General features: G+C 36.9%; 2 protein-coding genes and 1 pseudogene across 4 annotated transcripts; 2 read left to right on the top strand and 1 right to left on the bottom strand.

Annotated features, from left to right (window-relative positions):
* The first annotated feature begins 8,111 nt into the window (after nt 1-8,111).
* LOC18437554 (sugar transport protein MST6) lies at nt 8,112-11,622 on the top strand. Of its 2 annotated transcripts, XM_011626322.3 has the most exons (4): nt 8,112-8,312; nt 9,257-9,576; nt 10,081-10,710; nt 10,828-11,622. In XM_011626322.3, the coding sequence occupies exons 1-4, from the start codon at nt 8,180-8,182 to the stop codon at nt 11,287-11,289; spliced, it is 1,545 nt and encodes a 514-aa protein (XP_011624624.1). In that variant the 5' UTR covers nt 8,112-8,179; the 3' UTR covers nt 11,290-11,622. The 2 variants fall into 2 exon arrangements, with proteins under 2 accessions (XP_011624624.1, XP_088703005.1); XM_088846879.1 differs by lacking the exon at nt 9,257-9,576.
* Nucleotides 11,623-16,030: 4,408 nt separating this feature from the next.
* On the bottom strand, nt 16,031-21,637 carry LOC18435244 (sugar transport protein MST6). The gene is made up of 4 exons (XM_088846881.1): nt 20,030-21,637; nt 18,534-18,859; nt 17,359-17,988; nt 16,031-16,687 (listed from the first exon to the last, which is right to left on the bottom strand). The coding sequence occupies exons 1-4, from the start codon at nt 20,160-20,162 to the stop codon at nt 16,244-16,246; spliced, it is 1,533 nt and encodes a 510-aa protein (XP_088703007.1). The 5' UTR covers nt 20,163-21,637; the 3' UTR covers nt 16,031-16,243.
* On the top strand, nt 21,044-22,375 carry LOC18437553 (sugar transport protein MST3 pseudogene; annotated as a pseudogene). Its single transcript, XR_016040921.1, has 2 exons — nt 21,044-21,514; nt 21,635-22,375. The product of XR_016040921.1 is annotated as a sugar transport protein MST3 pseudogene (transcript).
* Nucleotides 22,376-23,265: the final 890 nt, after the last annotated feature.

Here is a 23,265-nt window from a genome sequence, read left to right as displayed (position 1 = left end):
ACCACCACCACTACCACCATCACCATCACCATCACCACCATCATCATTAGCCTTATCGGACCGACACAAATCCTGTTATGTCATTACACACTATCAAAGGCCATACCTCAATCACTTCACGCTTGTTGAAAATCTCAAACTGGGCATTACAATAGTACTGCACTCAAGTTTGTACTTAAGTACTTAAGTAGTAGATAAATATGCTCTTGTGCTTGAGGTTTCCAAAGCAAATAAGGTAACAATTGGCATTTTTCTTTTTTAGCCTACCCCTACAAAGAGAGAAATATATATATATATATATTTATATTTTGTCTCCGCACACAATTTATGGATCCAGGGATCTATAGCAGAATTGTTTTTGTCATAATGGAGGTGTCCATTGCCATGAATGCTAAAGAGTGAGCCTGCAATACTGGGCCATTGACTTTTAATCTGGACCTACCCAAAAAAGAGCAAAAATCTTTGTGTTGCCGCGCTTATATAATTTAAGTATTAGGATACCTATTACATTCAATTGGATTTTTATTAAATGGTTGGAGCAGCCTGGGCAGTTCCAGATCCAGATCGTCGAATTGGATAGATAATTCTTTGGAACCGAACTAGTTTCGGTATGGTATGGGTCTCGGTCTAGTTCTCCCTACAACCCCCAAGCTTATATTGTTTTTTTTTTTATTATTATTATTATTATTTTTAAAGCTCTGATGTTATTTTGGGTCCTCCTCAAGTCCTCACCCCATAAACTCCAAGTTTATTTATTTATTAATATTTTTTGAAATACCGATTCAGACCGATCTAGATCGATTTGGATTATCGATCGATCTACTTCACTGATCGGGTTTTGAAATACTAGGTACTCCTGCAACAATGTCACATTGGTATTTATTATTTTCGTCAGGCGTAGCCTAATTCCTTTGGGAGCACATTATAAATATATTCATTCCCTTGAGTAAAATACCATCAAAAACTATTTTTAGAATTCCAAAATTTTGAAGATGTGACCTCCACAACCAAGCGACTAAACTGAACATACAAAAATAAATGAGCTGAACGTCGTAACCTCGCAATCAAGAATTGAAGTTTTATTATGATAGCGTGGATCATACATGACAGAGAGAGAGAGAGAAAAGAGAGAGAGAGAGAGAGATGTCGTTTCTAGGAGTACTTTGTGGATGAGATTGAGGGGACGCTATTCTACGTAAGTATGAAAACATGGTAGTCCCTTGACATCTCACATCTAGTAGTCCCACATTGAAATAAAACTGGTAGTTAATTTTTTTTTCCTTTAAAAAATATCATTTTTAAGTTTTATTTAGTTTTTCATAATAATGCTCCCCATATTAGAGATCAAACATTCCTAAAAAAGAGCTCAAAATCGATATGAAAAATAGATTATTAAGTTATATAATTTTATTTTCCATTGCATTAAGCTAAAAAAGAGCTCAAAATCGATATGAAAAATAGATTATTAAGTTATATAATTTTATTTTCCATTGCATTAAGCAACTAAGGTGATGTGGTAGCCTGTGATGGTGCGGAATAGTTATAAAAAAGCAATTATTGTTCTTCTATTTAAAATCAGATAACAGGGGCCTCAGGTTATGGATCTAAGACCCAGCTAAGATATAGGAGCATAGGACCCACATGGAAAATTTCCTTTGAAAAAAAAACCCTACTAGCTTGGGACTTAAGCAGATCATGAAACCTCCATTTTTTATTTTGTTTATTTGCAAAAGCAAAGAAATGGGATATTACTAAAAATCCCATCAAATGATTTTGGGAACTAATTGAACAAAGAACAAGACAAAAAGAAACTACAAAAGCAATTTATCTTCTGTCCCTCTTATTATCTACACAAGAAGCCCGATCCTCCATCCAACCCCACAAAAACCTAGGGGCCCAAGTACCACCCCCCCTCTCTCTCTATACATATATATCTCTCTCTCCTTACACTTCCTCATCTCTTGGATGGTGCTTCAGCATTCCAAAGCTTCTCCCGTTGACAGGCATGTGCCCGGCTCACAGACTTTGGGCCCATGGGTTCCACCCATACTGCAAAGCCCATCTCCATCTGGGCTATTCTCACAGCTCCTATTTACTTTTCTGGCAGCTCTTCCTCGCTTCGGGCCTCCACCACAAACCCCATATCATTAGTAACTTAGGTCACATACCTTAAAGCCAAATGCAGAATAGCATTAGCCAAAGCTGAGAACCCAATATCTACATCGATTTCAAAGTAGTTATCGCCCTGTAAATATCGACAACACAAGGCCTTTGGTTCCCAACCGCCGCTTTTATGATCCAAGGGACCTTGACAATGCGGTTTACGATTTTAAACCGAGAGTTCTAGACTGCCTCGTCACCATGCATGAATTTATAGAGCAATGAGTCAGGATGTAAGGGATCATCTAATGCAAAGTAGAATACTGCAATGTGGTGCTTACGCCCTGGGATCCGCAGATTCATGAATATTTAGATATTAAAAACCATGGTCTCGAGGAATATAATGCGTTTGAAACACTGACCCCTCATTAAGCATAAAATGCAAATAGGAGGACTATCATTTGGATTCCACAACACACACAGATCAGCTCATCTGAAGGCCGAAGGGCAAAGAGTGTGGGTCATTGGGCTTTTAGCATCCCATATGACTATGGTGGTGCATGGAGTGGTTTGAGCTTTAAAAATATTATATATTTAATGCACGTAATAAATGGATATAATATAATTATCATTTTTGTAGTACGTATGAGATGCTTGAGGCTAAGATGATTCACACTCTATAATAAGCCTATTTTCAAGGCACATCAATTACCCATCGAATAAAGTTATTATAATGTTGGGACACCCTCCGATTTTCATGACCTCGAGATATGTGGATATGAACAAAAGGGATTTCATGTTACAATTTTTTTTGTATCTTGTAATACATGGAAAAGGAGATGAAATATTTGGAGAACACTTGATAAAATTTCTCGTGCCTCTATTTCTAGTTTCTGATCGGTGAAGACCTTAATCAGATTGTGCCTCTCTATTCATTTGGCATCGAAACTAAGGTAAAATATTGCAGCCGTGCTCCCCTCTGATGTCGAATCCTTGGTGAGCTGGATCTGAAACCCGCCTCTGAAAATGGCATATGAAAACAGCCGATCTGCACCATCTGCAACACTGAAACCCACCTCTAAAAATGACCGTTCTGCATCATTTGTAACACAACCACCGAGTCATGTTTCGACTCTCTGAGATGTCTCTCTGTTGAGTCGTGTTTCGACTCTCTGATTTGTTTTGGATCTTACTGTTCTCAACTCTGAATCTAAGATCCAACTGTGCTTATTGATCTGCTGATGATTTCTATTGGCTCTTCCAAGTGCCTCCTATTTGATGCTCGAATTTCTCAATCCTGGTTGATGATCAAGTTTTCCATTACTTGATCACATTTAATGGTTGAGTTTTTTGTTACTCAATCCTATTGGATGATGGAGTTTTTTGTTACTCCATCCTATGCGATGATCGAGTTTTTTCGTTAATCGATGCTGTTTGTTCCCGAGGCCTGATGATTTGATGTTATGCGTGGCTGCTTTGTTCGAGGAGTCGGTTTCTGAGGATCGCTAATTTGCAGTTGCTCAAACTTCTTTTGCTCCTGCTTTAGTACTAAAGCTTGCCTTTAGTTGTCCAAACTTAAGATGCGTTAAGAGAAAGCAACTTGCGTTTCAGGTCAATAGACGGCCTCAAGAACAAAAAATTTCCAGATCTTCATCAGAGAAGAAAAAACAGTCAAGACAACTGAGAAAAATAGAATGATACTTGTTTTGCCTCCCTGTCTAAATAAAAGCAAACGGCCATAATTGAAAACCACCCCTCTTTGTTTTGCCTTTGGATCTTGATTTTCAGATCCGTCTGAAATCTCACACAGCCGCTCTGATCTGATATGCTCATTGACCCTCTGAACCTCGACCTAAAAATAAGAAAAAAAAAAACCCCTCTAAAATGATCTTTCCTGATGATCGAATTTTTCATTAGTGGATCTTGTCTGATGATTGAGTTCTCTGTTACTCGACCCAGAATGTTTTAAATGCCTATTTGTCTGTTGTTGATCGAGTTTTTTGTTACTCGATCCCGGATGTTTCTGAGGCCATCTATTTTTGAGGAGGCCGTCTGTTCTTGAGGCTTGCCGCTTTTTGTGTTTGTTGTTCAAGAAATCTAAGAATGTTGATCCCCCACTGCTTTTTGTACTTGTTGTTCAAGCAATTTGAGCATAGAAACTACTACTTCTATCGGTCACGCCATGCACTTGAAGATCCAACTTGTTCGTTTTTATAACTTAGTATTGTTCAAACTCCAGCTGCGATGTGTTAAAGCATCTTGAGTTTGAGGGGAAGTGCTAATGTATGGTCAAAACATCTTGAATTTGAGGGAGAGTGTTAGCGTATGGGTATCTATTGTGTTAGTATGGATATATATCAATATAGATGCATATCATATGTCGACCGTGTTTTGTTATTAGCCGTATATTTATATGGGGTCTTGTATATTTTTTATTATAATCAATATATAGACAGTTCTTTGCATTAGTTTGAGATTCTAACAAGTGTAAGCGTAGTATAAGTGTTTATAATTTTTTTTTTCCTTCATCATCATCATCATTATCATAGCGTTTTTTTAATTAATTGGGGTTGGCTATACGAATCCTAGTCCACCATACCTTCAGTGAGGCCATAAGTTCCCATATCTTTTCGGATTACTTCCAACTGCGTCATTTTGACTTACCTCTTGCCCTTTTTAGTCCTTCCAATTTCTTTTTATTCTTTTTTGTTTTTGACAATATCCAATTGATTTTTATTCTTATCATCTATTATTTGTCTATATAAAACAAGTTTTTTTATTTGTACATTAATGGACACAGAGAATCTCTTCAGAGAAACCTAGGACTCCAACATGGAATAAAAGCTAGAGAACACCTTCCCCCTATTTCGTTTTGTTCAAGTATGATCGAGTTTACTGTTTTGCTATTGCTTGATCTTGTTTGTTCTTATATAAGAGTGGCCCATTTTATCCTTTTAGTCGTCTCGACTGTTTTTTTGTCTCTGGTGAAGATCTGAAGTTTTTTTGTTTATTTACTGAAGTTTATTGATCTTCTGTTACTTGAGCATGCCTTTGTTCATGCCTTCTGTTATGATGACTGGGTGATCTGTTGCTGCTCGAGCCTACCCTGCTCTTACCTTATGCTTCTGAGGCTTGCTTATCTGCCGTTGCTTGAGCCTACATATTCTTGCCTTCTGTTCCAGAGGCTTACTGACCAGTCTTGGATCTCACCGTTCCAAGCTCTGATTCTATTGAGCATTTCAAAATCAAAGCCACATAGATTTGTTGGTTTTCATTTCCAAGTCTCGACCAGAACTTTCGTCACGCGATTTTTGATCAAACAATCTAAACATGGCAACCACTTCACCCATTGATCCGTGTTGTGCACCTGAAGATCCAAGTACTCATTTGCATAACTTATTGTACAAACTCCACCTGCTCTCTCTTAAAGCATATTAAGTTTGAGGGCAGTGTTAAGGAAAGTATATAAGCTCTATAGGGTTAGTATAGAAGGTGTAAATTATACTCAATATGTATGGGAAGGGTAGAAGCGGTATCTTGTAATTTATAATAAATGTTGGTATAATATAGACGTCTATAATTTTATGATAAATGTTGATATAGTATAGACGTCCATAATTTCTTTTGATTCTTATCATCTCATATTTAAAGTTTGCATATTCACATTTTAACTGACACATAGAGTCTCTTTAGATTAACCTGAGACTGTAAAGAGAGAGAGAAACATAGATCAAAGAAAGTAGTGACATGAACTACTCAACAAACCTCCTCTAGACAAGGACATTGGTCTCCTAGTCCTTGTAAGACTTATTCAGACCTCCTCTAGACAAGGACATATCAATCCTAATCCTTGTAAGGCTTATTCCAATATATATAACCGTTTAGGCATTTCGATGTGCTAAAGAGAAACCATGGAGTAGCTTGTTAGTCAACTATCCAGGTACTAGAAGAAGAACCGTATTGAGACAAAACAATGGAGTCGTCTAACATTTACCCTTTGCTTTAAGGTGTTTTTGTGCTCCCATGGGATCATACTATCTATTTACTCCCTTAAATACTCCAGTTAAGTGCATTTTTAGGGACTCATATTTTGAGGATGTATTCCCTTCAAAAGACAAACCTCATAAAGAAAAAAGATTCAAGTCACATTGTACCTGACTAAAGATTTTAAGCGTGTGAGATCTAATTGTTAAGAATACAAAATCTAATTTTTATTATTTTTTTAGAAGTAATTAATCTGTAGATTATCGAGTGAATTTTAAAATTTATGATAGAAAAATATTCCTAAGTATCTCGTGTACCTGAGATATCAAACCCCTTGGGAGCATAATATACACTCTTTGAGGGCCTTGAGAGTTTAGCTTTTGTAGCTCTACCCCATCATTGTATTGTCATTTTTTTTCACGTTAGGACTAACTTTTATATATATATATATATATATAATTAGTTTAATAAGTGAGAATTCTTTATCCATGATAGAAATGAAACTTAAAATGTTATATTCTGCTGCAGTGCCATCCTATCAGCTAAACATGCATAACCCATTACTTAGCACACATAACCAAGTTGTACGTAGCATATCAATAAATAACCAATATTTGACTATTTCGATTAAAAATAGGATCTTTGCCCAGTGGTCCAACCTAATATTGTCCTATTGCTTAATCCAAAATCCCATAAACGCCCACATTCTATATTCCCAAAAAATACACAGTTATAGAGAGAGTGACAACTCCCAATAAAAGATCTAAACGACTCTAAGCTCCCGCGACTGCAAATTGTGCGTTCGCTCTCTTGTCCAAAAACAGTGTCTAGGAGTGTATTAGTACCTTAAATTTAGGAAATGCAGCCTCCTCAACCTACTAACCTACCTAAAAAAGGAAAAAAAAAAAAGCACATGCATTTGATATGTTCTAGTGTCCTAATATGTCCTAATATTGAATAAAGATGTAAAACATTTGGCCTAGCTAATCTAAATATCAAAGAACTGAAAATGCTAATATCTTCTGAAAATACCAGTATTCGCAAAATTAAACCAGAACGGTTAACCATATATGGGCCTGGAAGCGGTTTAACAGGCCTAACGGTAAACCGGTCGATTCAACCGCACTAACCGGGCAAGTCTCGAGCGGTCAAAAAAGTGTTGAAAATAAATAAATATAAAAAATCTACTAAACTATGAAAAACATATAAAGAATGATTAAAATAAAGCACATTCAAATGAAGTTGAAAATTAATGAAAAAAATGGATTTAACCCATTGTATATTTCCAAGGGCTATTTTTAAAATTTTCTAAAAAAAATGATAAAAATATAAAAACGAGTATTAATGACCAAAATAATTGTTAATTTTTACCATAACGTAAGGAATATTTAAAAATACATTACAAATCAATTTCCTTATTTTTGAGAATTTGTATACATTTCTTTGAATTTTTTTTAAAATATACCGGTTGATCACCCTAAACCCCCAAAATCGGAACCGACCGCTGGCTCGTTCCGATCTAACCGGGCAGTTAGCAGTTAGATCTGGCAATTTTATGAACAATAGAAAATACTCATATTGGAAATTCTAAAATGGATAAAAAATTTCATACAAAAAAAAAAAATCTTTCATGGTGGGTTTTTTGCTCTAGCGAACATGTGTACAGTATGCTCCAGCATGAACAAAATACACGCTGTTAAAAGAAGACAAGACAACCCATATCCACGTCCCTGTTAAATCCCCAAAACCCTAATCCCATCATGGCCATGCAAGATAATAACCTTGCCCACAAACAAACCGGCCTAAATAACTAAATTAAGCACCCTAAGAACTCAAATCTTGCCTGTCAAACCCGCCCTTTGAATGGTTGCATAGATCCACATAATTTATGGTTCCCCCATAATTTTAGAGCCCACTGAAAAAGCTTCCTCTCATCTATCCATCCAAGTTAAGAGAAAATGGTAAGACAGGTAATGAATTTGTTAGAGACAAGGACTATAAAAGAGAATATAAGTTGAAGCAATTTTGAGGATTCAAGGCTTACCTCATTTTTGGATTGAGGCTTTTGGGATCGGAGGCCGAAGACATTGGCAAGATGGCAGAAGGAGGATTTGTGTCGCAGGGTGGGGCGAAGAGTTATGGAGGGAACATGACCGTGTTCGTGCTCATCACCTGCGTGGTGGCCGCCACTGGCGGTCTCATCTTTGGCTATGATATCGGTATTTCTGGTGAGTTCATCTCCATGATCGATGTCTGTGAGCAAAGGACTCGTTAGGTTCTCCAACAATGTACATTCTTTAGAGTTTCTATGTCTGCTTCTCCTTCGCGTTCGGCATTCTTTGAGCTCTGAGAAAATGTCCACCTTTAAGCTTTGGGAATGTATGCGAACCCAAATAGTTTGGATATTTACTTTTCTACAGAAAAATACAATCGCTTCTAGCTATCAAATATGTAATCAAAAGTTAGAAATGTGTCATTTCTTTATACGAAATCTAAAAAATAATTTATTAGGCTTCGAGCACAATGATGCCACATCCCGAGCCACCCAGTTTTACATACGCCATCTAAGAGTGAATATAACCAAAGTTCCATTAACTCTATTAACCTTGTGTACTTTAAAATGATAGATTTTGTTTAAATTCTTACATCATCTTTAATCAGCGTATTAAACATAACTCTATCATTCTTCACCTCATCACCTTGTAAACATAATCATTTATTATGGCGTTCATAATGGCTGTTTGGTTCGCGTGAAAATGTTTTCTAGAAAACATTTTTATGTGACAAAATTCTCCCGTGCGATCAAGTGTGATAATATTTTCGTACCAATAATACATATTTTTACACCAATTGGCAACTAATTGATGTAAATGTTTTCATGTGAAAATATTTTCACGCAAACCAAATGTTCTATGAATGAATCCAATTTTTCAAGGATGGACCTCAGTACCTCAATATTTCAAAGAATCATGCTTTTTTCACTAAATGATGATGATAATTCCAATGAAAGATAAATATTTTTTTTCAAAAAATAAAAAATATTTTGTTTGATAGAAACATAAAATATCTCTTTCACAAAGCAGGAACACATATTTTTCCAAAAAGATAAATATATTTCTTTTGCAATCCTCTACAATGAATTGCAGGTCCTAAGCTAGGATGGTATTCGCAGGTGGGGTCACATCCATGGATGTGTTCTTGAAGGATTTCTTCCCTTCTGTTTACACAAACATGAAGGAAACCCATGAGAACCAGTACTGCAAATTCGATAGCCAGCTGCTTACCACCTTCACCTCCTCCCTCTATATTGCGGGGCTTATCGCCTCCTTCTTTGCCTCTACAATGACAAGGCTCTTCGGTCGAAGGCCGTCCATGTTGTTTGGTGGTGCCGTCTTCTTGGCTGGCTCTGCCATCAACGGAGCAGCCACGAATGTCGCTATGCTCATCATCGGTCGTATTCTTCTTGGTATTGGAATTGGATTTGCCAACCAGGTAAAATAAACAAATCGAATTTCTCTCATTATTATTATTATTGTTAATTTTACTAGATGGGAGATTAGAGGACATGAAATGAGCCTGGAACCTTTAGTAGTTCAGTTGGTCCAAGAAAATGGCTAAATGAGCCAAAGCAAGTATGTTATGTATATGACAAACGAGAATTTTAGTGTTATCTAGCACAAAAAAAAAAAAAAATTTTAAAATCCATACTCTAAACTTTATATTCTTCTTCTTTTCTTCTTCTTTCTTTGTTTTTTTAAATTTTGTTTTCTTGTCCATTTTTATCCGTGATGAGCTTCTAAACAAAAACTTAGCTGTTTTTTACTTCCCCATCCCAAAATGAAGTCCCATTTGTGATGAGATTTTGAAGTCCTTTTCCTTAGGTTTTTATTTCTTAAGTTTGAATTCCAACATCAGAATAATTGTGATAATTAATGGTTTCTGTAGTATCTTCAAATTAACCTTTTAATTATGCAATATTTTCCTCCTCCATTGCAGTCTGTCCCTCTGTACCTCTCTGAGATGGCTCCAGCCAAGCTCCGAGGAGGCCTCAATATGGGATTCCAGCTTGCCATCACCATCGGTATCCTTGCTGCCAATCTCGTCAACTACGGCACTGCCCAGATCAAGGGCAGCTATGGATGGCGTATCTCCCTTGCCCTTGCTGCCGTCCCTGCAATCATCATGACTGTCGGTGCCATTTTCCTTCCAGACACCCCCAACTCCCTGATCGAGCGTAACCAGCCCGAGAAGGCCAAGAACATGCTCAGGAAAATCAGAGGCACTGATAGCATTGAGGAGGAGTACAAGAACTTGGTTGAGGCTAGTGAGGCTTCGAAGAAAGTTACTCACCCATGGAAGAACATATTGCAGAAGAAATACAGGCCCCAATTGGTGATGTCCATTGCCATCCCCTTCTTCCAGCAATTGACTGGCATCAATGTCATCATGTTTTATGCGCCTGTGCTCTTCAAGACCATAGGATTTGCAGATGATGCGTCGCTCATGTCTGCTGTCATAAGTGGTTTCGTCAATACGATTGCCACCGTTGTGTCTATTGTGACAGTCGATAGGTATGGCAGGAGGATCCTGTTTCTAGAGGGCGGTGTCCAGATGTTCATCAGTCAGGTCAGTATCCCCAAAACCCAAGCGGTTTAAGGAGGATGTTAAGTATTTCGAATTGTTGTGAAAATCAAATTAATGGAGATATCAATTAGTAAAAATATGTTGGTTTTTGCATGGCAGATGATCATTGGTGTGATGATCGGCAAGGTCTTCGGGGTCTCCGGCACCGGGAGCCTCACCAAGGGCCAGGCCGACGTTGTGGTCTTCCTCATCTGCACCTACGTTGCCGCCTTCGCCTGGTCATGGGGACCACTCGGGTGGCTCGTGCCCTCTGAGATCTTCCCCCTCGAGATCCGCTCTGCCGGCCAGAGTATCAACGTCTCCGTTAACCTTCTCTTCACCTTCGTGATTGCCCAGGTCTTCCTCACGCTCCTCTGCCACCTCAAATTCGGCCTCTTCTTCTTCTTCGCAGGCTGGGTTCTCATCATGACCATCTTCATCTACATCTTCCTTCCTGAAACCAAGAATGTGCCCATTGAAGAGATGCACTTAGTATGGAAGAAGCACTGGTTCTGGGGCAAGAACCTCCCTAATGAGGCTGACCCATCTCTCCAGCTCTCTGAGCCCAAGATTACAGCCTAAAACAAGAACAAGATAGCAAGAAAAACTACCATGGACTTCCTTTTTCTCCACCCATGCCATCATCCTTTTCCTTTTCTGGTTTATGTGTTGGACTTTCGAGTTCCAACCCATTTATTCACATTTGGGATTTGAGGGTCTTAATCCTCCGTCTCTCTCTCTTTGTGGCTATATCTGTAATTTCTTCTTTCTTTTTTTTTTTGGTTGTTCAAAAAAAATGAACTGATTTAGGTTTATTTGATGAGAACAAAAAGGTTATGGCTCCTCTCAATAAGTTGGTTTTTGTGAAAGACAACGGGAGGCAAGGCCAATGAATTCGTGATACCATTATATGCCTGAGTTTGGTGTGGTGCCTCGCTTAATTATCTACCAACTCCATGTGTTTATGGGTTTTTCTTTGTGTTTTGTTTGTTAAGGTTTTCGTTTGGGGACCACTTATCTTTTTGTGCAGGGTGTTTATAATTATTCACACTCATTAAATGTCAAAGTAGATGGCTTGGGGTAACTCACGAAGTCCAAGAGTATTTTTTATTTAGAATTATGTATTTATTCAATGATACTTTTACAACCACCCATTTTAAAATTTAAAGGAAAAAAATGATTGTAACCTCCAAGTACAAAAACAAATGATCTATATGTAGACAATGCCTTCTATTTTTGGTGGCTCAAGGTTTCGAAAGGAATATTCAAGAACCCTTGCCCAAAATAGAGTTGAGTAGAAATCTCTCTCCCTCTCTCGCTCTCTCTCAGATACATGTTGTTCACCCTAGAAACCTGTATCGAGCAAAGGCCTTAGCAAGGCCTAGCCTGAGGTATTAGCTAGATGACCTCAATTAGACTTGGCTCGGTTAAGGCCAAGCTTGCTATAATCCTAGTGTGGCCTAGGGTCTTGGCTAGATGGCTCTACCCAACCCTTGCCAGTTCAAGCCAGCTTTGCTATAAACCATGGCCTAAGCTCAACCTAGGGCTGAGGTGACCTTGCCCTTGGCCCACATTTTGGCGTACCTCAGCTCTTAGTCTAGGATACATATATGGTTCAATACAATATAAACTATAGTAATTGGGCTTGGGTTTGAGTGACGAGCAACTAACGTTTAGCAGCATTATATCTCTAGTTCGATTCTTACTGTTGAACTACCCAAAATAATAAAAACACATTCTAAATTTTATATATGGATTTTTTAGGGAATAATTGTCAACATTCTAAATTTTATATATGGATTTTTTAGGGAATAATTGTCAACTTATTTATTGATGGTTATTGCCAATTTATGTTTGCGATTAATTAAAAATTAATTAAAGAATTAATTAGGTGGATCTTAAGGTAGCAAAGAAAAATGACGGGTGGTATAAATTTTAGGGAAAATCACGCATATCGTCGTTATAGTTTCCATTATTACCAAAATACCAAATAGTTTATGTTATTACTAGAATATCTGTTTTTTTCATTTCATAACAAATTTTTTTTTAAAAGAACTTTTTTTACCCTTTTTTGGTTTTTGAACAACCGAAATGGCTAGATTTTAAGTTGTTCAAAAACAAAAAATAAGCTAATTTCAGTTCTTGAACAACAAAAAATAGAGGGGCTCGTTTAAGCTTATGGAATATGCAGTCCTACTTTCGGTTATTGAACAACCGAAAATATGGCATTTTTCGAAAATAAGAATGCAAATTCCATGCTTCTGTCCTATTCTCGGTTGTTGAACAACGGAAAATAGGATATTTTTGGATGTTAAACAACAAAAAATATAACATTTTCGGATGTTGAGCATGCTTATGGAATACCAGTTATGTTTTCGGTTTTTGGTTTTCGGTTGTTGAACAACCAAAAGCAATACATTTTCGGATGTTCAAGAATCGAATATAGGACTGCATATTCCAGCAAGCTTCTGAAATACGCAGTCCTATTTTCAATTGTTCAACAACCGAACACTAGGCATTTTCGGTCGTTCGACAACCGAAAATAAGAATGCAAATTTCAAGCTTCTGCCTATTTTTGGTTTTTCAAAAACCGAAAAAGGGGAAAAAAGTATTTTGTTTTTAAAATTTTTTTGTTATGAAGTGAAAAAAAACACACATTCCAGTAATAAAGGAAAATATTTGGTATTTTGATAATAACAAAAATTATAACGAATATATACATAATTTTACCTAAATTTTATAGAGGAACTACTCCATAAGGAATTACCTATTATACACATGGAATAACTATGTACCAGTATAGTTTATTTTATTTTTCCATGCATAATATGAACCTCAATTTTGTTATGTACTTATGTCCATTCTTCTTACAGGATTGATCTACCTACCAAACTGGTGAGGGGTTTAGTCCAGTCAAACTCGATCCAACCACTATTATACTCAAGTCAAACTCGATCCAACCACTATTATACTCAATTTGACTGGACTTTAGAAGAAATAAAATAAAAAAATAAATTACTACAAAAAAACGTTTTCTATACTTCCCCTACTATATATAAGAAACTCGGTCCAACCACTAATAAAATAAGTTGGACTCGATTTTAGAAGAAATAAAAGAAAAAATAAATAAATTAATATAAAGGAAAGTTTTCTATACTTTCCCTACCATATAAAAGTGTTTAGATGGCTATACCATTCGTGGATGGTCGAGCTGATTCCATCTCCTACTAGCTAGCCCCCTTGCAATCGATATATAATTTCCCTCATCCAGTTGTCCGATCTGAATGGACGTCTAAGATGGACTCAATTACAATGTCATGCCTTTACACTGCTTTTATTTTTAATTTGTTTTCTACAAAATAATTGGACACCAAAATTTAGGCGTTCACTCCTCTCTTAAACTCGCATCTATAAAAAAGTTATATATATATATATATATATATATATATATATATATATATATATATATATATATATATATATATATATATATATATATATATATATATATATATATATAATAAAATAACCAAAATTCCCAAAATGTTTTATGGATATTTTGATATTTTATTTTTTGAAGATGTGTTTTAATATTTTTTTTAGGTGTGCCCTGATGGCACTTACCAAATTTCATATTCATATGATTTGTATAAATTTTTTGAATAAATACTATGTGAAATCAGTTCTTAGACTAAACAGACAGTGGCTTACTTGATCTAAATTGGGCAGTTAGATAGGGGAATGAATCAGAAATACGATAGTATACATATCTCTGTAGTATATTCAATACTTGGTACTATAATGTATGTATCACGAGAAGGATTCAGATCTAAACAACCTCTTCTAGCGAAATTTTTGAGGTAGGCTCGAATTTGATTGTTTTGAGCCTCGACTCTATATAAACTTTTCCCTTTATTTTTTGTATAGAAATGACGTAATTATTTACGGCCATCTAAACCTACTGATGTAAAATTTGATAGCTTGGGTGTGTCACAAAGTTCGAGAAAAATTTGTTTTGAAATTTAAGCTTGGTAAATGAAATAAATACAACCACCCAATTTCACATCCAATGGTCGGGATTAATTGGGACCACCATGTATCGAAGGTAAAAGCTCTCATTATATACGATCCCCTTTATGTATTTTTGTTGGGGAAAAGTTTATATAAGGTTGCAACCTTAAAATGCATAATCATAGATGCACATCAAAAATCTATCGGAAATGTTGTTTTAATGTTGAACGAGCCCTCTAATCAATCATCTCTATATCGAGATCTATGAATATGAAAAAAAAAAAGTTTTTGAATATTGGAAATAGTGCATCTTGGAGCATATTATCTAGACCGTCCATTTTCAAGATTTTCATATATTTATAGATCTACTTGATTTAACCATTTTTGGAATTTAAATTATTTTAATTAGGTATGAAAATAGATTTTACGATAATACTAATAACTTTTTACAAGAAAATTACATGTTATGATAAAATTTTTGGGTGTGCCTTAAATGGATTGTTTAAGGCTGCAACTCGTATGAGCTGCTCCTCAAACCTGTAGGCAGGAAAAAAAAATGATATGGAAATGGCGGAGTTGTAAGTAATTAGCTATCCAAACAATATGCTGTTATTTATTTGAGGCTGGCAGTTAAACAATACATGAAGGGTGTTGTTTGGCTGAGGCCCTAAATACGTTTGTAAAAGGCTGAGGCCCTAAATACTCAAAGTAAGGCCCACTTTCAAACAGTGTGGAAAGATGTTTAGGCCGTGGAAATATTTGTGACGGCCTGAAATTTTAATTTCTTCCATAATTATAAAATTTAAAGATTCTTCTCCAATCATAAAATTCAAAGCTTAAAAAATAGTGTAGATCGAGCATATCTATGAATACTTAAAATTTTTGAAAATTGACAGCCTAGAAAATGAATTACAAGATGCAGTATTTTCAATATTTCAAATCTATTTTTTCTTATTTTCATACATCTTGTGGTCGGATGATCGATTTTGAGGATTTGATGCACTATTTCCAATATTTAAAATCCATTTTTTCTTATTTTCATACATCTTAAGGTCGAGATGATTGATTTGAGGATTTTTTGAGCATCAAAAGAACCTCTTCTAGTGAATTTTGGAGGTGCCCCATAATTTGAATGTTTAGGGCCTCGCCCTTATATAAACTTTTTCTTTTTCCGTATATAAGTTCTAAGAAGTGCAATCAAAACAAGCTTTGGTCCATATAAATTGCTATAAAGTGCAAGCAAAACATTAATCCATTCAAGTTGTGCAACCAAACCAACTTAATATTTTTAATTGAAGAACGTAATCCTAAGTGCAGCCAAAACAAACTTTATAATTGAAGCATGCAATTGGATAAAATAATGAAAGCTCCATGTCTAAATGCAAGTAAAAATGGATCAGTTACAGTGTTCAAACCTTAAAAACAAAAATAAAGATAAAAACCATCGGTCCTAAACCTGGAGGACAACAAAGAAAAATAGAACAGGGGGATCTAGAGAGAGAGTGCGTTCATGTCCTCCCTCAGCTCAACTCATCTCAATGTCCTTCTCATCCTCATCCCTGATCACCTTCCCCCAAAACTTGTGATCCTTCCAAACTTGTTCCATCTCCTCAATTGGAATATTCTTGGTCTCAGGTAAAAAGTAGTAAATGAATGCAGTCATGAGACCCACGAAGGCGGCGAAGAAGAAGAAGAGACCAAACTTCATGTGACAGAGCATGGACAAGAAAACTTGAGCAATGATGAAGGTGAAGAGCAGGTTCACAGAGACATTGATGCTCTGACCAGCAGACCTGATCTCAAGCGGGAAGATTTCAGAGGGGACCAGCCAGCCCAATGGTCCCCAGGACCACGCAAAGGCGGAGACGTAGATGCAAATGAAGAAGACCACCAAATCCGCATAGGTTTTAGAGAAGGTTCCCTGGCCTGTGAGCCCGAAATTAACTGCAATGAGAGCAGCAACGACAATCTGAAAATGCAAAGTAGAGTTTAGTTAGTGGGAGTTGTATGAAAAAAGAAACAGAGCAGGGGCGTTGAAAGGAGTAGAAGAAAAGGAGAAAAGAGAATAGATATAGATAGATAAGAGATACTTGAAAAAGGATAATAGATAGAGAAGAGAAGAAAGAAGAGAATGAAGCATTCTATATAAGGGAATGAAAAAAAAAAACATATATTTACATCGAGAGAAAGGGAGATATTATTGTATTTTTTAAAATTTTTGAAAATTTTACTCTATAATCATGGGAGTTGGTTCGGGCCCAAGCCCCAGTCTATTGGCCGAGCCAGGGGCCTGCCCAATTTTTGAGCATCTTTGGTTTAGTCAAGATGACATGAACATGAAAAGGAGCATCAGGAATACGAGCATTAGGAAAGGGTCTGGGGTCGTGGTGGTAGGCAACCCTAGCGATCTTCCCACTGACACCACTCATATAACACCTTAAAAAAAAAACTTGACTCTGAAAAACGAGTAACGTCCCGTCATTCCTATTGAGATACTGAAAAAAAGAAAGAAAAAAATTTTAAAAAAAATAAAAGAAAAAAAAAGCATAAATAGGATCGGGGGAATTTTTTTAAAATTTTTTTCAAAAATTGTTGAACATTAAAAGAGAGTATAGATCGGTCACTGTATTTTTCTCTCACCTGCGAACCGAACATCTGCACCCCTCCCTCAAGGAACAAGAATCGACGGCCAACCTTGTCGACAGTCCACACTGAGACGAGGGTGGCGACCATGTTTACCAGACCTGAGATCACGGACGACATCAACGAAGCATCGCTGCCAAATCCGATGGTCCTGAAGAGTACTGGTGCATAGAACATGATCACATTGATCCCAGTCAACTGTTGAAAGGCTGGTATCATAATGGCCATGATCAACTGCGGCCTGTACCTCCTCTTCAAGATGTTCTTCCAGGGATGTTTCACCTTCTGTGAAGCTTCGCTGGCCTCGATGAGGTCGTTAAACTCTTCCCCCACATCAGCAGTACCTCTGATCTTCTGTAACATGGCCCTGGCTATGTCGTTTTTCCCACGCTCGATGAGGGAGTTTGGCGTGTCGGGGAGGAAAATGGATCCGACGGTCATGATGATGGCGGGGACCGCAGCGAGGCCAAGGGACACTCTCCATCCTATGTCGCCCTTCATCTTGTTTGTGCCGTAATTTATGAGGTTGGCCATGAGGATGCCCACGGTAATAGCGAGCTGGAACATAATGTTCAGGGCGCCACGGAGCCTGGGCGGCGCCATCTCTGACAAGTAGAGAGGGACCGACTGCAATGGAAGAGAAGAGAAGAGTGAGCGCTCTGTCTCTCATGTTAATGGGATTCCTTAGCAGAGTTTATGGAATAACTTAGTCAGTCCAACAAAGTGAGATGTAAAATCAGATGTTGTTTATGAAACTAATGAATGACTAAAAGAATATCTCTCATATGAATTAAGGAAAAGTCTACAATTACATGGTACAAGGCGGTTACAATTAATTTTTATCCGGGTGTGAAATTAGGTGGTTGTATTTATTCTATTGACCAAGCTCAAACTTCAAAAGAAATTTTTTCGAATTTTGTAACACACCAAACTATCATATTTCAAATCGGATTAGTGTAAGTAATTATGACCTTATTGTATCAAAAGTAAATAGTCTCATAGTATACAATCCTCGCTATCATATTTCACATCGGATGATTGTAAGTAATTGTAACCTTATTATATCAAAAGTAAATGGTCTCATTGTATACAATCCCATATCTAATACTTTGAGAACATTAAATCTCTCTCTAGTTAATCTCATGAGGAAGGAATGAGTACAAGTATTATACCTGATTAGCAAAACCTACTCCGATACCAAGAAGAATCCTGCCTATTATAAGCATGGCCACATTTTGGGCAAAACCGTTGAGAATGGCACCCAGCAGAAATGTAAGTCCACCCGCTACCATAGTTGGCTTACGCCCAAACTTGCGAGTGAGATAAGAGGCGACAAAAGAGGCCAAAAGACCAGCAATGTAGAGCGACGAGGTGAATGTCACAAGGAGCTGGCTATCAAAGGTGCAATACTGATTTCCATTGTTTTTATTCTCTTTCATCTTCGTCAAAACTGAGGGAAAGAATTTTTTCAGAAAGGTATCCATTGAAGTGACTCCCCCTACAAAACACAGGCAACACAAAGAGATGAGTTTGATTGAAGCAAATAGTTAAAAACAAAAAAATAATAAAAATAAAAGTAAACTACAAACAACATAAAGATTGATATCTAGAAAAGTCAAGTCCCACACACATATAATATTTTTCAAGATATCTGTGTCAAATTTAATGATGATCAACTTTTATAGAGGTCTGTGCCAAATTTAATGATGATCCTTTGAAGTAGTGGAAAATTAAAAATAACTCTGATTATTACTCTTATTTTTGAGGTTATCCATAATTTTCCCTTATTAAAGAAAAGATAACTCTCCCGTATCTCTCATTAAAACAATAACTCTCACACATACTCAATAAAACAATAACACAATAACTCTCACACATACTCAATAAAACAATAACACAATAACTCTCACACATACTCAATAAAACAATAACTCTCACGTATCTCTCAATAAGACAATAACTCTCACACATAAGTATACTGTATTCCCCTCTCTCTCCACATTCTCATTCATGAATGAATAACGGATCCCTTTTTTTTTTCGGGCATAATATCTCTCTCTACAAACGCACGCGTGAAACAAGAATATTAACATTCTAATTTCAGATCAACCCAAAAACCACAAAATCCATGGCATTAAATAGTGAATTCATGTATAGACAGAAACAAAAAAGAGAAGAGAAATAGGCAAAGAGATAGAACAATGGAAAAAAAAGAAGAAAGAGATATAGGATAAAACCATGAAAGAGGAAAAGAAAAAGAAACGAAGAAAGAAGAATACATAGAGAGAGAAAAATCAAAGAAAAAATAAGCCCCTAGAGAGAGAGAAACAAAGAAAGAGAAATAGGTAGAGAGATAAAACCATGAAAAACACATATAGAGAAAAAAAAGGAAGATGAAGGCGTGGAGAGATAGAACTATGAAACAAAAAAATAAACTCATAGAGAGAGAAACAAAGAAACAGAAATAGGCAGAGAGATAAAACGATGAAAAAATAAAAAAGAAACTTGTAGAAAGTGAAACAAAGAAAGAGGGATATGTAGAGAGAGAAGAGAAACAAAGAAAGAGGGATATGTAGAGACAGAAAACCATGAAAGAACAAAAGGAATTTTTAGAGAGAGAAAGGTAGAACAGTAGAGAGAGAAACTATCAAAGAAATAAGAAACTGACCTGAAATTCCAATATCATAACCAAATATGAGCCCTCCTGAGGCCGCAACTATACAGGTCATAAGCACAAAAGCTGTTGTTTTCCCCGGATAGTTTTTGATCTGCCCATTATTTGCAACAATACCTCCAGCCATGGCTCTCTTCTTTCTCTCTCTCTCTCTCTCTCTTTAGCTCTTCCTCAATCTTTCTTCTTTCTCTCTCTCTCTCTAACCAGAAACTCTCCTCTCTCTCTCTCTAGCTCTTCCTCAATCTTTCTCTCGGCATTCAGCAAAAACAAACATCGATCTACTCTTTGAAGAAGACACCTCTTTATATAGTTACTTCTCATGTTTCCCAACCCAATAAACTTCTTGCTCAAATCACAAGATAAAGATTTCCCAACACGATAAAACTCTTCGTGCTCAAATCACAAGATAAAGATATAGGTTACAGCGCGTTCAATACGATTAACACCAAGGAAATAGCTAAAATAAGGACTAGATAAATGGATAACAAAACGTATCTATACGGTTTAAAAGGATAATTCAAGTTTAGATTTAAATATGGGAAAGTATATAATGCGAACATTTATCTTAGGCGTTGGATGTCATAATTAATCTTGACTATTAGACACGAAATAGAGAAATAGAATAATATATGAATATTAAGGAAGTTAAAAATAAAAAATAAAAATTTGAAAATAGAGATTTAGATAAAAAGTTATAAATTATCCCAAGCTAACTTTAAAATTTTAGCAAAAGGGGATCTGATTTGTCTATAAGGAAAAATGATAATTTAAAGATAAGAGAATAGATATTTTTGGATAAAAGAACATAAATTCACCCCAAGTCAACATGAAAAGAAAATCTAATTTCCTTATCAGGAAAAAACGCTAATTTGAATTTCTATTCTTGTAGTATGAATGAGTTCAAACTTAAATAGAAATTATGGATAAATTCAAACTAATTTGAATTTCTATTCTAATAGAAATTTAACTAAAAGGAAAAAGCCTAATTTAAATTTTTTAATATACATCATGACTGTCGGTGCCATTTTCCTTCCAGACACCCCCAACTCCCTGATCGAGAGCGTAACCAGCCCGAGAAGGCCAAGAACATGCTCAGGAAAATCAGAGGCCCTGATAGCATTGAGGAGGAGTACAAGAACTTGGTTGAGGCTAGTGAGGCTTCGAAGAAAGTTACGCACCCATGGAAGAACATATTGCAGAAGAAATACAGGCCCCAATTGGTGATGTCCATTGCCATCCCCTTCTTCCAGCAATTGACTGGCATCAATGTCATCATGTTTTATGCGCCTGTGCTCCTCAAGACCATAGGATTTGCCAGATGATGTGTCGCTCATGTCTGCTGTCATCAGTGGTTTCGTCAATACGATCGCCACTGTTGTGTCTATTGTGACAGTCGATAGGTATGGCAGGAGGATCCTGTTTCTCGAGGGCGGTGTCCAGATGTTCATCAGTCAGGTCAGTATCCCCCAAACCCAAGCGGTTTGAGGAGGATGTTAAGTATTTCGAATTGTTGTGAAAATCAAATTAATGGAGACATCAATCAGTAAAAATGTGTTGGTTTTTGCATGGCCGATCGTCATCGGTGTCATGATCGGCGAGGTCTTTGGGGTCTCCGGCCCCGGGAGCCTCACCAAGGGCCAGGCCGACGTCGTGGTCTTCCTCATCTGCACCTACGTTGCCGCCTTCGCCTGGTCATGGGGACCACTCGGGTGGCTCGTGCCCTCTGAGATCTTCCCCCTCGAGATCCGCTCTGCCGGCCAGAGTATCAAAGTCTCCGTTAACCTTCTCTTCACCTTCGTGATTGCCCAGGTCTTCCTCACGCTCCTCTGCCACCTCAAAGACGGCCTCTTCTTCTTCTTCGAAGGCTGGGTTCTCATCATGACCATCTTCATCTACATCTTCCTTCCTAAAACCAAGAATGTGCCCATTGAAGAGATGCACTTAGTATGGAAGAAGCTCCCTAATGAGGCTGACCCATCTCTCCAGCTCTCTGAGCCCAAGATTACAGCATAAAACAAGAACAAGATTACAAGAAAACCCACCATGGACTTCCTTTTTCTCCACCCATGCCATCATCCTTTTCCTTTTGTGGTTTATGTGTTAGACTTTCGAGTTCCAATCCATTTATTCACATTTGGGATTTGAGGGTCTTAATCCTCCGTCTCTCTCTCTCTGGCTATATCTGTAATTTCTTCTTCTTCTTTTTTTTTTTTTTGGTTTTTCAAAAATAATTAATTGATTTAGGTTTATTTGATAAGAACAAAAAGGTTATGGCTCTTCTCAATAATTTGGTTTTTGTGAAAGACAATGGGAGGCAAGGCCAATGAATTCGTGATACCATTATATGCCTGAGTTTGGTGTGGTGCCTCGCTTAATTATCTACCAACTCCATGTGCTCATGGGTTTTTCTTTATGTTTTGTTTGTTAAATGTTTTCGTTTGGGGACCATTTATTTTTTGTGCATGGAGTTCATAATCATTCACACTCATTAGATGGCTTGGGGTGGCTCTTGAAGTCCAAGAGTATTTTTTATTTAGAATTATGTATTTATTCAATGATACTTTTACGACTACCGATTTTGAAATTTAAAAGACAAAAATGATTGCAACCTCCATGTACCAAAGCAAGTGATCTCTTTGTAGACAATGCCTTCTATTTTTGGTGGCTCAAGGTTTCGAAAGGAAGATTCATGAACCGTTGCCCAAAATAGAGTTGAGTAGAAATCTCTCTCCCTCTCTCTCAGACACATGTTGTTCACCCTAGAAACCTGTCTCGAGAAAAAGCCCTACCAAGGCCTAGCCTGAGGTATTAGCTAGATGACCTGAATGAGCCTTGGCTCGGTTAAGGCCAAGCTAGCTATAGTCCTAGTGTGGCCTAGGGTCTTGGCTAGATGGCTCTACCCAACCCTTGCCAGTTCAAGCCAGCTTTGCTATAACCCATGGCCTAAGCTCAACCTAGGGCTGAGGTGACCTTGCCCTTGGGCCAAATTTTGGCTTGCCTCAGCTCTTAGTCTAGGATACATATATGGTTCAATACAATATAAACTATAGTAATTGGGCTTGGGTTTGAGTGGTGAGCAGCTGAAGTTTAGCAGCATTATATCTCAAGTTCGATTCTTACTTTTGAACTACCCAAAATAATAAAAACACATTCTAAATTTTATATATGGATTTCCTAGAAACACATTCTAAATTTTATATATGGATTTCCTAGAGAATAATTGTCAATGT

Source organism: Amborella trichopoda, chromosome 9 (assembly GCF_054954075.1).
Source record: "Amborella trichopoda isolate Santa Cruz 75 chromosome 9, AtrichopodaSantaCruz75HAP2 v2.0, whole genome shotgun sequence".
Lineage (NCBI taxonomy): Eukaryota > Viridiplantae > Streptophyta > Magnoliopsida > Amborellales > Amborellaceae > Amborella > Amborella trichopoda.
This window is presented reverse-complemented; position numbering and strand designations above follow the sequence as displayed.